We start from the raw sequence: 17,671 nt of genomic DNA, 5'->3' as shown, positions 1-17,671 counted from the left end.
TGGCCCCCAGGAGACATTCCTATCAAGCTCAAATGCTACTTTACTTACTAGAGCTTTTCAGTATGTTAGAGGATACAAAACCTAACACGGTAGAGCCTACTTTGCTACTACTGTTGAGAAAGGCATGCAGCAAAGTCATGTTGGTGATGTTTACCTTTACTCTACTCCTTTAAATCTGGGACCTAACCAGTTCTGTGCCAGTTGATCTAAGCGAAGGAGGTGAAGGCAAGTCTTGTTAATTTTTCTTACAGTAATCTGGTTGCAGGTTGTTTCACTGTGGAATTTCCAGGCGTTTGACCCTGTTTGGAGGGATGGCACTTGGAGGTGGATGCTGGCCCAAACTAAGTAGGATGCTGGTGTAGACTGTGCAGCTGTTTCAACAGAGCTGTGTCCCACTGTGGGAAGTGTGTACTGTTGTGGGTAGTCATCTGTCAGCAGCTGAATTTGCAGCATCCTTAACAGTTGCTCTTGCCCTTTCCCTGTCCTTCCCACTGCACACACACACATTTAAATAACGGTGAAAACAAAAATGTTTCCCCTCTGCATCATGCAATAGTTGTTGTGTGTAATGTGGGAAGGCCTACGGCATGACTCCTAGAAGCAGAAGGGGTGCTAGGAATTACTCAATTTTTGTGGCTGTTCAAGCTCAGTCCCAGAGACTGATAACCACAGAAGAAGGCAGGAAATTACCTGATTACAGTCCTCAGGTCCCCATGCAGAGAAACCATATTGGTATAAGAAATGAAGGTACGTGTGTTCAGGTTGGAAGTAAGCAAGGTTTTTAACAAGGAGGATAAGTAATTGCTGAAAAATACTGCCAAGGCAGTGGTGAATTTTCTTGTGCTCCACTTTTGTATGAAGTCAATTCATGTCAGGTGTAAAGGTCTTTGAACTTTGTACTTCCATGTTGAGCACTTCTCAGTCCTTGGTCTGTCCGAGATGCTTTGAGGTGCCAGCTGTGGAGACTGCTGAGTATATTGCAGGCACCTGCCCATCAATCCAGAAATGGACTGAAACTACCAGCTTCTTTCACATGGTACACCACACATTTGTCAGTTATTAATAATTTTGTTTTTTTTTCTCTTAACTAACACCAGAAGTTTGACTCAGTAAATGCTTAACATGTATTACTGGTTGCCTGTGTTTTAGAGTTTAATTTGAGAGATTAATTTGTTTACAGTGTTCTCATTGTCAGATGTCCTGTGCTGCACTGCAGGCAGCTAAATCCTGCACTCATCTTGGAGACATCGCAGTAATAACGTAGATCTTAACAAGAGTTTACCTGGACATCCCTGTACTGTCCTCAGTCACAAAAGCTTTCCATGTTTACAGCAGCTCTGTTTGCAACATATTGCATTAGGAGTAGGCTTTTGCATGTGTGCTGCTTCTATATGCCCATGAGTTTTTTGTTCTGTCTTTTTGGTTGCTAGAGAACTTGTTTTGCTTTTATTTTTATTTTAGTGTCCTTTTTTGGATGGAGTGTATCAGTACGTGAGTGTAGTCATTTGACTGAAGTGTAAGGAAAATCCTGACAGAATATGCCTGATTTTCTGGAAGTTCGGAATGTTATTTTTCTTTGCTCAGTACCAAAAGTTCTTGTAAGTTTTAGACATCCCTATTTCATGTAAACAACCAGCCCGTATCCTGGTGATAATCAGGTACTCAGATGCTGTTGTTTCAAGTCTTGTGGCTTGCTAGATTTATTCTCTAAATGAGTGATCTTAAAGCACTTCATTTTTGAATGCTGCAATGTCTTCTTTCTCAATTTCTTGCTAAGAAAATATTTTAATACCCATGAGACATCTACTCTTGTTTCCTCTCACTCAATATACTATCTTGTAGATTGTTTTAATCCTCGCTCTGCAGTTAACCAAAGCACCATCAGGTTAGAGTCATTTAATTTTCTTTCCTTGAGCATTCTGATGTCATTAACAGTATCATCTTTACCTGGTATGTGCTGTCTCCATAGCTGCAGCTTTTCTGCTTGTTTTCCTGATCTGATGACTGTGAAAGGTTGCAGCGGGAGTTAGGCAAGAGCAAATTGCTAAGCATCTTGCTCGTTCTGCTTGCTCATGCAGCCAGCACAACAGAACTGTATATTTGAGAATAAACGGAATGGTCCAGTAGAAATGGGATTGAAAATATTCTATCCTTGAGAAACTTAGTCAAAAGAGAGAAGCACAGTTAAAACTCTGTGCTGTTATTTAAGAACAATCTTTCTTGCTCCTTGAGTAAAGAGTAAAAAGATAAAATCATAGAATCATAGAAGTATCTTCTGAGATCATTAAGTCAAACCGTCAGCCAGTCACCACTGTGCCCACTGGACCATGTCCCTAAGTGCCACATCTGCACGTTTCTTGAATAGTCATAGCCTGCAGGCCTAGTACAGATAATGCATTTATATCAGGCTGCATCAAGATCTGGATCTCATTTCATTTTTCAAAGCCTGGTTGGATGTTGTAAATCTTAATGCATTTCCAGTTGGACGTGACAGTCGTGCAAATGTGTGAAGATCATCTTTAAAAAACCCACATAAATATAATTAAGAAAAACAAAGTCAATTGTTCTGCCACAATTCAAATAGTCTGCCTCAATATAGAAGTTTTGTTGTTGGATTTTTTTTTTTTTAATGTATGTGTATGCGTTGGGGACTTTGTGCTGAAACAAGGGCAATAAAGATCCTGTCATGCCTCTTGACAGCTCTGGAAGTGCTGAAAGCCACTTCAGTTCTTTCTTCTCTGTCTCTGTAATGCGAAGGAATATCCCCACACAGCATTTGTCTGGGCTCAGAAGCATACCAGTTCACAAAGTGAAATAATTGAAAAAGGGAAAAATGGGAAAACTAAGCAGCTGGCATCTGCTAATTCTGGACAGAAGTGGTTTAATGAGGAATACTAGTTTATTAAAACTGCATTATAGTGTTGGATAACATACAGAAGCCTTGAATTGGAAGAACCTTTTCATATATGAAAATTGCATGTCAGTGGCATGATGAAAGAAATCCCCACTTCATATGACTGGCAGCACGTTGTGTGCATAGACTCTGCTGTCCAGTGACTTAGGGGAACTATTAAAGGGTGAAACGGAAAAGAAGTCTTCAGAATCAGAGTTGCTAATATATCACAAGGTCGTTGCTGTTTTATAAAGATTAGCTCAGCAAATTATTTAGTCAAGTCAAGCTATTGCTTCTGTCTACAGCAATAAGCTCTCATATGACCAGCATTGCCACCAGTGGAAGCGATCAATTTTCAGCCTTTATGAACATCAAGGGCAAGTATAGAAACTGCCTCTTCTAATAAAAATACTTAACTTTCTTTTATGGTATTTCAGTGCTTTTGGGGTAAGGTTTTCCCCTTCTGTGTCAAAAGACCATGCTGAGCAAAATAGGTACCATCTTTCTCTCAGGTGTAGTGGCACCAGAAGATTTTCTCCTGTTTAAAGTAATGCCTTTTCTGGCTTTGGCTCTGTTTGTGAAGTTAGTAGCTCTGACTAATTTTTCAGAAATGACTTTGATGTCCCACTAAGAAGCCTCTAAGTAACTTCTACAGAGCAATGTTTAAAGTTTGTTAGGCTGGGATCATCAGGATTTACCCTTGGTAGAGGCTGCTGTAATGGCGATGCAGTCAAATCAGTTCGTTGTTTGAATTGCTCTATAGCCACTGGGGAAGCATGTTCCTTAGTGGCAAATGGTAGGGAAGAAAGGATGAAGAATGTTTGAAGCTTGCAGTCATTTGTACAAGGGCTTTTTTTGCCCAGCAGATGCCAAGGCTGATTGGGTACTGAGTTGACTGGAGCAGACCAAATGCTCTGACTTACGCTGTGCCAAAGAGGTTGTGTTGGGGGACGTAATCCAGATATGTAAATGTGAATGTGCTCCTGAGGTGTAGTAATTGTGTTCCAGAGTTCCCTGAGACAAAGACAGAGGTGGGACATATTGCTTTAATGTAGTACTTGGAGCTCCCTTAGGGATCAGGGACGAGCGTGATGGATGCGTGTGTGGCGCTGAGTAAGCCATGCCTTAACAAGGTCCCTACTCTCAGCTGAAGTATGCAGTCCTGAAGGAGGTGAGAAGTGTAAAGTCATTGGTGTTTTCTCCTTCTAATTCTTTCAAGATAAGCCAGATCCAAGATGGAATTAGAAATGATATACAAAGCTCTTTGTAAGCCAAGTCAAAGCCATAACTTTTCAGTGTTTCAGCATTATGTTAGCAAGGTGGATTGAGTTGAGATTAGGTTTGACTGGACTTAATGATAGGGACTTTTCAAAAAGTGTTACTAAGAAAACAAACTTTGCAAAAACAAACAAAAAAAGAAACACCCCAAAACCAACACCTCCTCTCAAAAAAAAAAAAAAAAAAAAGAAAAAACAGCAACAAACCATGACTTACTTATCGTAAAATAGTTTTTTAGAAGACAGCCCATACTAAGTGTGTAAATTCTATTGCAGGAGCTTTCTGTGGTTCATATTGTTCATCTAATTTCTATGTCATTTATAGTTTTTCAAAATCAAACCTGAGTGTGTTGTTCACTAAAGTCAATTAGCAATCGTGGGTGTTTTTTTTTTTTTTTTTTTTTTTTTGCTGAAGCACAAATGTATTTTCTGTGAGTCATTAATAAAATCGGCACCAATGGTGATTGCTACAGAAAGCAACTGAAAGGACAAGCAAACGGTTGAATGGTTTTCAGTTCAGCATGTTCAGTTTGGTGTATTGCTGAACAAAACTCTTCATCAGCTCTTGTTGGTTTGGCTTGAGGAAGCTTTGTGCTGGCTGTTTCCCACTTTAGCTTTTTTGCTGAAATGCCCCTAAACAAAAATAAGTCCTGTCCTCATCTGTTGATGTGACGACTCAAATTAACACATGGTTTTTGACTAACCTGAAAGAACTTGCCAGGTGCTAGAGGTTTCCTATTTGCATCTGGCTTTACAAATTTAAGTTTAGGGTTTTAGGTTTAAAAAAAAATTCTTGGAAGTCGTTGATGGCATCTTTACATAAATTTAAATATAGAGTGATCTATTGCCAAAAATACAGTCTTGCCTTTTTTAACCTTTTTTTTTTTTTTAATAAAACCTCTTCCCCCACCCCTCCTGGGGGAGCAGAAATTTTGTAATTGATGTTATTTTTACTTCTTTCTCCCCTGTCTTTTAACATCCTAAATTGTAGATTCAGATTTCCAGTGCTAATCACAACGTGAAAAATAAAAAGGTTGTGCATGCAATAACAGAAGGGGCAGCGTTCTGAAGAGCATCTGCTAAACGTACTGAGTTTTGTGTAAAAATCCCTGGAGTGTTTTATTTCTCAGATAGGTTAGTATGATTTCGTTGAACTGTGCCTCATTCTACATCACCTCGTAGTGTGTTTTCTCATATAGAAAAGAAAACGTCCATGGAGGTGCTGCACTTCTCTCACAGTACTGCTTTTTGCAGCTTCTCCTGTTTGGATGTGAAGTTTTTCTTGGTATTGAGGCTAAATTCGTGTGTTCTTTAGAGATCTTACTTTCAGTCACTGATCAATTACAAGACACATAGTACTTGTGGATGTGTCATTTTGCTACTGCAAAATTCTACATGTTCTTCTACGAAAACCTGAATGCCAGTTTGTACAACGTTAAAATGAAGCAGGAGTACTTTTTAAGCTAAAAAGTAGGTAAATAGGTTACAAATTGAGTACTCATTAAGCAATTGGACTGTTTTTTTTTTTTTTTTTTTTTTACAGCTGAAGAATTAGAAAGTTCTTATTTTAGTCTTACTGACTTCTGAGTGTGCAATTCCTATTCAATTTCTAGTCTTAGTTGACTGACCTCGAAAATAAGCACAAATTTGGAAATGCCTGCAGTTCCAGTAGTATCTTCAGTGCAAAATCTCTGTGCATGCTCACATATACGTGTGTGCCTAAACCTTTTTACTCTTAATACCTCAGTGCTCATTGTCACAGAGCTGCTTTGGTTCTAGAATCACTGAAATTGTGCCAGTGTTGTTGTTGCTCAAATACCAGTGAATTTTAGAAATTTTACTTAACTCTCGCTTGTTTCAACTTTGACAATCTGGAAATCAGAATACTTGCTCTAGTTTTGTTAGCTCTCACTGTATCGGTTTAACTGTAGCCTTTAGTTTCAGGGCCTAAGAGACAGAAATCTAGTTTTGGTGGTTACTCTGTCTGCTGGAACAGAAAACAGAAAAGTAAATAATGTTTTATTAATTTCTTTTTTTGTAATCTTAGCACTTTAAAAGAGATGTTTTTAATGGTTTAGGGCATCAGTTAGGATCATCACATGAATGATAGTGAAAAGATTTAGAAAAACGTGTGTGTTGGAAGGTTTGTTGTCAGATGTGATTGCTCACTTTCTTTTCTCCATTGGTGATTTAAAAGCAACAACTGTAGAGCAGTAGTGAATGAAGAGATGGGCAGAAGAAAGGTGTGTTCAGCGACTCATTGATCTGGAAGCTTAGATGTGAACTGACGAGTATTCACTGGAGAGCATGGTTTTCTTTTGTGTTGGCATACGGATGGAATATTTTGTTGTCTAAAAACATTCATGTCTTCAGTTTAGTGAAAAAATTGGGTTGATTTTCTGATAATCTGAGAAACTTCAGAGATAAGACACAATTGACAGAAATGTTTGAATAATACGTATTAGCACCAGTACTCAATGAAGTCATTCAATTCACAACTTAAAATAATATTACTGTTCTCCAGTTCTTGCAACAGCAAGCTTTTCTCTGTGGTTTGAAAAATGCCATAATTTTGCAGCAAGTAGTTGTGTTGCGACACCTGGATTATTGTGTGTAGTTGGTGTGATACAGTACCTGTTCCGAGGTGTTCTGCCCTTCCTTCACCAAACAGTTTTTAGGGAAGTGTCACTACTAAAGAGCAAGGTGATTCATTTAAAATTAATAAATAAAATCAGGACTTGAATACAGTGTGACATTTAACTTGTGTTGTGTCTTAATTAACGTGGGATTTGGGACCAGCTCTGGATACTGCATATACAACCAGATTAAAGCTTCTTGAATGAAATTGCTGACAAGATGATGGTCTGGAGGTTGTTGAAATTTTCACTTGGAGCTGGTCTGCTTGACTGTTAACTGTCTTTTGATTTTAGTTTGCTCTGTTTTAGTTGCTGTGTTTCACTAATTGTTGCCTGCCTACATCTTACACTTCGTGGTTTCAGAATGGCGAGTGAACTCTGCTAGGTAACAAGCAGTGTCTGTATCTTTCTTGTGTGCTAATACCCTTTCTAAAATTTGTTCCTATTTACTTGTTCCCTTGACGTAAGCTGTTCTGCTTTGAGGGGTCCCTTTCAGACAGTTTGTAGATGTTATCTATCTGCAAGATATGTGCACAGGAAGGATAGCAATGTCTTGTGGCACAAAAACCTAGGATCATGATAGTAGTTGTGTAGATTGTTTTTTTTTTGTTTGTTTGTTTTTGTTTTTTAAACAACAGCAACAAGCAGTCTTTCTACTGCCAATGTGTTTTTTATAATGTGTATCCAGAATGTAAAGCAAAGCTAATCCCTGAAGTCAAACTACAGCTGTCTACACGAAAGCCCTTGGGGCTCATCTGTCAATACCTGCCCCCATACAATCTTTTATAGTTGCAGAATTTCAGGTATACCATTAGGATGAATGATGTTTTATTCTATTATTGTTTAAACAGTGAGAACCAAAACTTGATGGTAGGGTAGGACCCAACTGCTTGGGTCAAAGTCAGAGTTTAATGCTTTTTTTTCCCCCCTTTGGTGAGAGTTGGGTTAAGTAACTGCACAGTAGTTCTGAAATGCCACCTCTATTTCTGAGTTGAGTGTGATCATTTGCTCACAGAGAGGAGTCCATCACCACAGCCTTCCAAAAGCCACCATATATGTGAAGTATATTGGTCAAAATACCAAATTCCGGTAACTTTAAACATCTCCTCTTTGAGAAGCTATGTTATTCAGGCTTGCTGGCTGAGCATTGGTGAGCACAGTAATGAAAGGCGTGCCGGTGCTACTTCACTGGAAGCTGTGCTGAAGACCTCCAAGAAGAGGCTCTGGATGAGCCATTCAGTACCATATGTGGTCTGTCATAGGCTAGTTTCATGCCTGCTTGTGGTAGTGGGAACTAGCCAGCCATGACAAAAAAAAAAAAAAAGAACATTGTGGCTCTTCAACTTGTGCTGGTACTACTTCTGTTATTAAAGTGAACATGATCTGAAAGCCCCTCTGCACTCAATGTGTGAACAGTGCTCGGCATGTGCCATAGCTTCTAAATCAGCCTGTGCTATCTACGGGAGCAAACCTATACCAGAGGTGTGTGATGTGTGCCAATGTTAACCTATCTCCTACCTTTAGTTTCCTCCTGTTTTTTGCTCTGGGTGGTAAAGAATTAAAAGCATGAAGTTGCACACAGATGTGGTGGAATGAACAACATGTAAACTTACTTTCAGGTCACAGGTCCCGATTTACTGCAATGACTCACTTAAAGATGTCCGAGATGAACCTCTCAGATGTATCATTCAAGATGATTGTCTGAATTTCCTGTCAAAATATAATAATTAGCCTTACTCAGCAGCCTATTGATGGATATACTACTACTGCTACTACATGTTTCTGAGTGAATGTGTCTATGCAAACTGTTGTGCATTGCCTCACGATTGTGAAGCCATCCTGGTGTCCCACAGCAGGCATCCCTCATCCTGATGTGGAGCAGTATAAACTGTCACTTGTTGATGCAGTTCCCTTTGGCAGTGAGCTACTTTGGGTTGTGAACTGCCTTTCTTTCCAGTCTCTCTCCCCTCAACTGTCTTCTGCCATGCAGCTATCCCACAAAGTGCCACATACTGTCACTGTATTGGCACTGTCATTACGGTTCCTTCTCCCTCATCCAGCAGTGCCACATCTCTGTGCTCAGCACCTGTCAGCAAATTCTTCCCTGCTCTGACTCTCTTTCCCAAACCAGAAAGCCTGGACAGAAATGGCCTCACTCTGGCTTGCAGCATGCACCTGTTGGACAGTGAAGGCAGGGATATCTGGTAAAGTATGGAAGGGAAAGGTCAGGCTCTCAAAACATTGTGACTGTGAAGCTAGCTGAAGAAGTTCTGGTACCTGAGAAAATAGCTGGTGCTTTATGGAAGTGATGGTGAAGAGGTGGAGGTGAGGAATCATCTCAGACGTGATGGTGGAGTTCATGCATCTTGTACAGGATTAGCAGAATGATGTGTCATAGTGCCAGAGGTCAGGACCACTTAAAAAAGTGATTGTTCTTTTATATGAGATGGCAGGAGAAGCTTTATCAGAGGAGGATTCAGAGTCAGCTGAGTAAAGGTGGCATTAGAGAAGATGCTGCCTCAGGTAGCCATCGCATTTGAGCAACAAGCTTTTCACACACTGCCCTCCATGTAGGAAATGAAGTGCCTGATAGATGTATTATGTTCTACCTTGTTGGCAAGTGTTACTAGAAGGATCTCTTGTAAATAAATATTTGCTTTTTTTTTTCTGTTTTTTTTAATGATTGAGAGTACAAGATTATTAAAGGGTCTTGCACTGTTACAGAAGGATAAACAAAGGTGCATTTTCTGGTGGACTCTTGTTGTGAGTCCTTGTCTTTACAAGTATGTCTGAATAATTCTCACAACCCTACTTATCTCGGATACTGAAAGACTTGCAGTGAATAGGCTGAAATCTGTGTTCTCGGAAGTTTTGAAAGCGTATCTAGCTGACTTCTTAATTGGAAGTGTTCTTTTTCTTAACGGTTATAGGGGCAAAATGAGCTTTGAAAATAGAATGAGTTAAAATGAACGTTGACAATGCAGAGCAGTAGTGTATGATTATAGCATTGTTTTAAGTATACCCTGTAACACTTAGAATGCATCAGAAGTGCTTGCCTAACTTTCCTAGTTGATCTTGTAACTTACTGACATACCTGACTAAGAGAGGCTGATTTTGTGGAAGAAAAGTATACATTTTATGAGTGTCCTTCTTGAAATTTCCAAAATAATACAAAATAAATAAAAATGCCCCACAAACATTTTCTTGTTTCAAACACATTATATTTTGCTTTGTTTGCCAGGTAGGAAAAGAAAAACAATTGTGTGGAATCAAAAGAAATTTCCTATCAGAATTTTAGATTGTAGGCTTTGTTCAGAGAGAGGGAAGGGTGGCCACTTAGTTTTACTAGAAATATATGAAAAATGACATTTTTTTGAAGAAAAAAAAGTGTATTCCTTTTTAGTAAAAATGCTTCTATTTGAAATGTCTTGCTACTGGACCTTGGAATAAGCCTGGCTAAGTTACGTGCTGGTGTCTTGGCAACAAGGCAGTTTTAAAACCTGGGTGCATAGAGATGGTCTCTGCTTGTCTAAGCATTGATAAACCTTTTTCGAAAGTCAGCAAGACTGTACCAGCCTACATCATGACTTCAATAGTGGTAAATGAGTGTATTTAACTTGGATGGTTTTGTCTCATTTCTTCTTGCTTCTTTACACAGGGAGTGAAGTACCTCTGCATTCCTGCTGCTGACTCACCCTCACAGAACTTGTAAGTTTTCTTTAAAAATAAAACACAAAGCCCCAGAAATCCTTCTGTGCTGTGCTGCCTCTTTTACAGTGATTTAGGAGATCTAATTCTGCTCTCTCACAAATATTACACTAATGTGTTTTTAAACTGCTAAGAAAATACAGTAATGTTTTCTTGCAGCCACTTTGGTTCTGACCCTGCTTTTTGTGTGTAAGGGTTGATAGGAGAGTCAGTATATAAATAAGTATATAAACACTCTTTATTAATTTTGGTGTTTCTCAGTGAGTCTGTTCCTAATACATTCCCAGTTTATTCCAGCCATTGTTTTTGTAAACCTTTTTTCCTTGCCTCTTCTTTCTTACTAAAGCAGTATGTCTAGCCGTTGAAGAAAGGGAACCTATTTGAAAGAGCTGTGAAGTTTGGTGCTTCAGGGGTTTAATTGAATTCCTCACACAGTGCCTTAGAGATGAAGTATCAATATGCAAACTGCTCCTGTGTCTGTGTGCTCTGGATGACTCGCACTGCCTCTGAAGGCCCCACTGTTCTTATTAGCAGACCAGCATGGCAGGGAATTTGTCTGCACTGGGGTGATTCTTGCCTTGGAGATGTGTGTACAGAAACTATTGTGTGCCAGCCTCAGTTTTTTTTACCACTGCTCACATTCATGCAGTGCTGGTTAACTTGACCTTGGTTTTAATGTTTTGAACCATTGAACTGAAGATGCCTAGCAAATCTCGATTCCAAAGAGAAATCAAAACAAATTTTCTAAGAGAACTTGGATGGTGACCAACTTTTTCCTCTAGAGCTCAGTGTTTATGTTGGGGAGACATGAGGGGGGTTTCAGCCACATCCTGCCAGAAAGTTTGGTAGAGAAATAAGTACTTGAAAGAGGCCTGGTACGTACGGAAGGAAACGCAGCACTGCTTTTCTCTCATGTCACAGCAGTATTCCGGCTGATGCTTTCGGTGAATATTTTTAGAGTGTATGTTTCTCATACCCTAGAAAGATTCCAGTGTGACACTTGGTATCTATTGGTTTGCCTTCTCATTCTGATGTGTTTCTGTCGAAATTGTAAATAAATAAAATTCCTGTTCCAGAACTCTAATTTTCACCACGGGTCTGTAATGAGCAGTCAGATAGTTAACTGCCTTTGTCGAGCACAACCAGCCATGTTTGTGGCCTTGATATTTCAACATAAATTTTAAAATTCAATCCTTTTGTATAGGAGAAAAAATGAGATTAGAGAAAAATATTCACATCTCATATTGTTTGTTGGTATTCTGAGATTTGTCGCATTTCAGAAAATATTTTCCAGGTCTGTTTCATTTGTAGAGATCAAGATCATTTCAGGAATGGAAGGGACCAGCATTTCTGATGATGTTGATCATTGTCCTGCTTAGTCCTTCCCTGACTGTTGAGTATCAAGGGTTTGCATTGAAAAACCACCCCCAGCACTTCAACTGTCTGGCATGGTACCAAAGCTGTTAAAGCTTCAGTAAGAAGATACAATATTTGCATGAGTATTGTTTCTGTTGTGCTGAAGGCGTCTGCAATTCTTGCTTTAGTGTCAGGTGGTTGCAGGCAAACGTCATTACTTCTAATACTGAGACATTTTATCACTTAAAATAAAACTTGATGAGTAACTGATTTTTCTTTTTTCGCTTTATGGAGTGCAGAAATTGAAGTAAAGTCAAATCATGATGCCCACAAGCAGTATTTTTGCTTGCTGTGCACAGGGAGTCCTCTGAAAGCAAGAGGAAATGGTTTTTCTTCAGACTTACAGGCTATGACAATCTTATCTAGGAGAGAGTAGCTGCACTATGTGCACCCTCTGTTTAGAGAATGCAACTGAGGAACAGGAAAGGGAGTATGTCTCTCTGCAACATCCTTACCTATTTAATTAGTTCTCTGGAAAGACACTATGGAGGTCTCAGGAAAAAAATACAGCACCATTTTGTGTTGCAGGTGCTTGTGTTTTCTTAACAATTAGAGTAGTGCAACTGCCTGGATGCGTGCTTCTGTCTAACCTGTCTGGCCCAATGACAGGTTTGTTAGAAGTTTCTGAAACTTGATTGCTATTTTCCAGTTGCTGGCAGATTGAAAGTGTCCAACGGAAGGCCGTTACTCATTACTCATGAGCGTGTCCAGAGAAGGGCAACGAAACTGATGAGGGGTCTGGAGCACAAGTGTTATGAGGAGTGGCCAAGGGAGCTGGGATTGTTCAGTCTGGAGAAGAGGAGGCTCAGGGGAGACATCACTGCACTCTACAACTTCCTGAAGGGAGGCTGGGTGAAGAGGGGTTTGGCCTCTTCTTCCAGGCCGTGGAAGAAGACCCAGGACCTGGGGAAATGGCCGCAAGTTGCATCAGAGGAGGTTTAGGTTAGACGTGAGGAAAAACTCTTTCTCTCAGCGAGTGGTCAGGCACTGCAATGGCTGCCCAGGCAGGTGGTGGAGTCGCCGTCCCTGGCAGTGTTCAAGAGGTGTCTGGATGAGGAGCTGCGAGATATGGGTTAGAGCTTGAGGTAGCTGTGGTAATGGGGGGACAGTCGGACTAGATGATCTTGTAGGTCCTTTCCAACCTTGTGATTCTATGATTCATTGAATTTTGGATCTGTAAGCTCCCAATTCACTTCAGCTGAGTTTTTGTGAGGTGAACTTTGGTTTCTTGTGTGTAATACACATTTGCTTGTTGTAAGCTTGTTTAGTGGATATCTTCCTTAAAGGCATGAATTGCCAGTGAAATACAATAGGGGTTCCCCTGTTAATGTGCTAATGCTCACCAGAGCTGCTCAAAAGCTTCTCTCTGCTCCTGTGTTTTTCCCCTACCTAGTATAGGAATTAAGCAGTTGCTTTTGAGATCTGAGGTGCTTCCTCAGAGTCAAATGCATGTTTTCTTGGACAATGAGAATTTTGTCTTGGGCCACTGACTTCCTCAGAAATGTCATGTCCTACAGAACCTGTTACTAAAAATGTATTCTCTAGAAATCTGATCTTCTGTTTCTGAGTTGTTCTAGCTGATTGTCTTAGGCTATGTGTTTCTAAGGAACTAACATCCAACTGTCAGGCCATCAATGGTGACAATACAGAAGCCTCTTAAGAAAACAAATTTAGGTGGATCTTTGCATTTAGGCTGCCAAAGGAAAGAGACATCAAGATACTTCTTTTTATCTGTTTTTGCATGCATTGCTTTTAATCTTTATAGTTATTTGCAGAAGGCTGACTAGCAATTGTGATATTTAGAGCTGGTATCATAACTCAGCCCTCTGGCAAGTTTTGGATTATCTGGTTAGCCAGTGCGTAAGCTTAGACAACTTTCACATCCTGTTGGTGGGGGCACTGTGCTCGTTCTTCTCCCTGTGGTGTTTTTCATCCTGAAGATGATGTAGTTCATTACCCAGGTTTAAGCTTACCCAGGTGTAAGCTTGGAGATGTAAAAGTCGAGATATCACATAATGAATTGTCTTGAAGTAGCTGATTATTCTAACAAACAGGTTAACATTCAGTGCATGTGTCAAGTGCTTTCCTGTTACAGATGATAATCGGTGATTTTGCAATTAATGTAAGATTTGCCAAATTTCTGTTTGAGGCACTTTCCACTTGTTCCTTATCTTGTTTATTAAAAAAAAAAAAGTTTATCATAACTTTGATATCAAACCGTGTTTACTGGAACCAGCAAAGACCATGTACTGCTGGAAAAGTACGTTTTTCCTTTTCTGTGACTCAAGGTGAGGAGGGATTGTCATTCTACAGAGCAGCTCTGGCTCTAAGCTTGGTTTTTACTCTTCCCATTTTCATAAATGCCTGTTGATAGTTAACAGTGAATCAGCAGACTGAGTGTCAGCAATAAGGAAGGACAAATTAAACTGAGTACATGGACCTCACAGATAGCTATATTTAGTACCTTATAAAGATGCTGTGCTCATTCACAGATACTTTTCAAACCAAAGCATTGAAGTGTTTAACCAAAACTTGTGCCTAGACCATTGAAGTGAATTCATTGATGCTTGTTAGCCCTGTTAGCCCTGTTCTCTAGAGAAGACAGAAGATGGCTGTACGAGGTAGGGATGTTGTTGGTCCAGCCCTAACCAAGTTTTGTCTGATCAAAACCAATTACTCTTGGACATGCACTCCTTCACTATATAGTAGCAGTGCCTCTTGCGCACACAGTGCAAACTCTCATTTGTCCTCTTGAGTTGCCTATGTGAAGCTGCCTGTGCTCCACAGGCAGGCCTGAATGTCGTGATGTGTTGCAGCTCAGCCAGTGGAAATGTCTTGGAACAGCGGTCTGAGCATAGAAAGGCTTCCTCACTCTTCTTCATTCATCTCGCATTCTTGATCAGTTTATTGAGAAATAAAGAATCCCAAGTTTACATGCTGCCCTAAAACTTAAGGCTATGTCATGCCTTCAAGTTTTTAAGTCACTCAGGTTTCTTCTGGCAGTCTTCCACTGTGTATCCAGTGAAACAAGACTTGCCTTGAAGAAAGAGTCATGGGCTTTATGATTTCTCTTTTTGGGTATGTCAGTTTAGACTTCATCACCTCTGTAATTTCCACAGGCACCCTTGCATACTGTTGCCCTCCTCCAGCTCTTAGTGTCTGTAATATCTGCAGCTGCTCTGTTGGGCAGGAAGGGAAGTTTCCTCTTATGTGGGCATTCCTGATTTTTTTGTGGCTGCTGGTGCTGGGTTGAGGTTTTTTCTACTCACCCTTGTGGTATAATATATATGTAGAGTGGGGAAACATCTTGAGTATAGGACGTTGTGTTTCACGGGTGTTAAGTGCAGTGTTCATCTTTGCCAGGAAGCCTGGTATTAAGTACCTCTTAAGAAGCAGTCTCTGTGCTGCGCACACTGCTGCTGCTTGCAAGCCTAAAGTGCAGGAGCACTCAGAGGCTACAGAAAATTCTAGCTGAGTTGAGCCAAGAGGTGCTGCTGGCTTCTGTGGTAGGTTGTAGGCAACCCATGAGCTTTGCAGCCTGAAAGGCAGAGGCAGGGTGAGCACCCTGGGGCTGAGATGCAAAGAGGTGCAGTTGCAGGCTTGCTGTGAGATGACTGCAGTCGGCTGCTCAGCTGTTGGAAGCTGTCAGTTCCTTTCCTTCAGGCTTGCATCACTTGAGATGAGGGGGCACAGAGAATTTTTTCTTACCAGGGCTAAAAGGGGAAGATTTCATGTTGCAAAGACTTACAACGTTTATGTGTGTACTAGTGAATGGTTTGGTGTAGGATGATGTAAAGTCAAAGTTAAGCTGCAGTTTGGGTAGCAGGATGCTGCTTTGTGAGAGGCTGTGTACTTTGAGCATTGCTCACATAGCTGCAGTCTGTTTCACCTAACATGTAGGTCACTCAAGGAGATGTGAGGCCAAGTTACCAGAGGAATAAAACACAAACTGAAACACAGACTCACTGTTCATCAGAATGAAGTGTTTGCCAATGTTTATCACACCGTAGTGCCTAAGATACCTGTTCCTCTTTCAGGTAGCACAGTGAATAACTATGCCAAGTGAATTTTGGGTTTCACTGGTACATGCTAAGTTTTACACTGCAAGTCCTCTGTTCTCTTTGAAACTCTAGAAACAGGATTAAGTGAGCTTTCAGATGCATTTCTTTCTAAGTAGCGATTTTACTAAACACAGCACTTTCTTCACTCTCTTTCTGCTTCTGTTTTCAGGGCAAGGCATTTCAGAGAGAGCATCAAATTTATTCATGAGTGCCGACTTACAGGTGAAGGCTGCCTAGTTCATTGGTATGTATAACACTGGCTAAAGAAACTAATTAAGGGTTTCTATGCCATCTTCACTCAAGTTAGGCAGTACAGGGTTGGACAAGAAAACCACATTGCTTTATTAAAATGATGTTTCTATCTGTTATGCTGCTAGCATGCTACTGGCTTTCTTTTTCTGATCTATATGGCCAGAAAAACAGTATTTTGGGCTAAGTGGGAGTCATCTTTTCTGGAGATATTCAGGGCTCACATGGAGGCTTTCCTGCTCTGTGAGGAATCAGCTTTAGCAAGGTGTTGGACTCCATGATCTCCAGAGATCCATTCCAGCCCCTACAACTCTGTGATTCATCAGCTTTATGATAAGTTAGCACTTGTCTCATTTGCTGCAAAATCCACCTGAACTGAAGTATTGTCATCATTTGAAGAGTCTCAGAAGACACACAAATGTTACTAAAGCTGGATGTAGGGCTTTCGAGCTGCTTGGCTGGGCAGCTGCCTGGAGGAGGAGCTCCTCAAGGAGCTTGAGAAATTCTTGGCCTTCTCTCCAAATCAAGCCTTTTTACAGGTCTTTCCTAACAAAATATTAATAAAATCTTTGACTAGAGCTTTTATTTATTTGTAGTTCTTAATCGTTGTTTTTCTAAAGATTTCCATAATCCTAATAATCAATTTCTATAAACAGCTATTTTGATGACTTCAGTGATTTGTTATTAAAAAAATAAAAAGCCCTCTGAAAATAAATTGATATATTTATTTATTTTGACTGCTGAAGCGTTCAAAAGTTGCATTTCTTAATAGCGAGTCTCTGATTGGAGAGATGCTGCTGGGACTATAAAGAGTAAAAAAAGGATTTTCCACCCTGGGTTTTTTCTTGCTCCCTGCTATTGGTTGTAGTCTGTGCTGCACGTTCAAGTGGCATATCTGAGTCTGTGTCTGGAATCTGTCATCTCATGATCTGAGCACTTATATATGGGCTCTGAGCAGAAATCTTCAATTTGCTACTGACGCGTAGCAGGGTGTGGACGAGTCATTTGGTCAGTCTCTGTATGTAAAATGCATAATTTGTCTGAATCCTGGTGGTGATAAAAAGTGTGTATTTATATTTGTGGCACCCTTCAAGAACATGAGATGGTTTGGAAATGTCTGGTGAAAGAATTTGATATAAATGCAGCACTAGCTCATTATACATACTTGTGATAGTAAGAGTTAGGAGTTTTTCCAGAGCAGGGAAACCAGTACTAGGGAATGATTCTTACTTTATCCCAGTGTCTCGGGAAACTGGAGTCCTGAGAACCTAAGTTACGCAGTGCATGGAGAACAGAAAGAGGAAAAGAGCTCAAACAATTAAACCTGTGCATTTTAACAGTTCAGTTAATTGCAGAACCTGTAAAATGGAGCTTTTATTCATGATGAGGAGGAGGGAGCAGTCTTATTTTAGTGCTTTCATCTGTATAGGC

At 40.2% G+C, this 17,671-nt stretch overlaps 1 protein-coding gene across 2 annotated transcripts in view; it reads left to right on the top strand.

The window, feature by feature from the left end:
* DUSP22 (dual specificity phosphatase 22) overlaps positions 1–17,671 on the top strand; it is a 78,966-nt gene that overhangs the window by 54,362 nt on the left and 6,933 nt on the right. For both annotated transcript variants that reach the window (XM_042833165.1, XM_042833171.1), the window contains exons 4-5: positions 10,465–10,514; positions 16,161–16,235. In XM_042833165.1, the coding sequence (XP_042689099.1) occupies positions 10,465–10,514; positions 16,161–16,235 (125 nt within the window). The remainder of the gene's footprint in view (positions 1–10,464; positions 10,515–16,160; positions 16,236–17,671) is intronic.

This window comes from Centrocercus urophasianus, unplaced genomic scaffold (genome assembly GCF_019232065.1).
Source record: "Centrocercus urophasianus isolate 14NV4802_14NV808 unplaced genomic scaffold, USGS_Curo_1.0 seq_11, whole genome shotgun sequence".
Lineage (NCBI taxonomy): Eukaryota > Metazoa > Chordata > Aves > Galliformes > Phasianidae > Centrocercus > Centrocercus urophasianus.
Note: the sequence above shows the minus strand (reverse complement) of the source record. Positions and strands in the feature narration are given on the sequence as shown.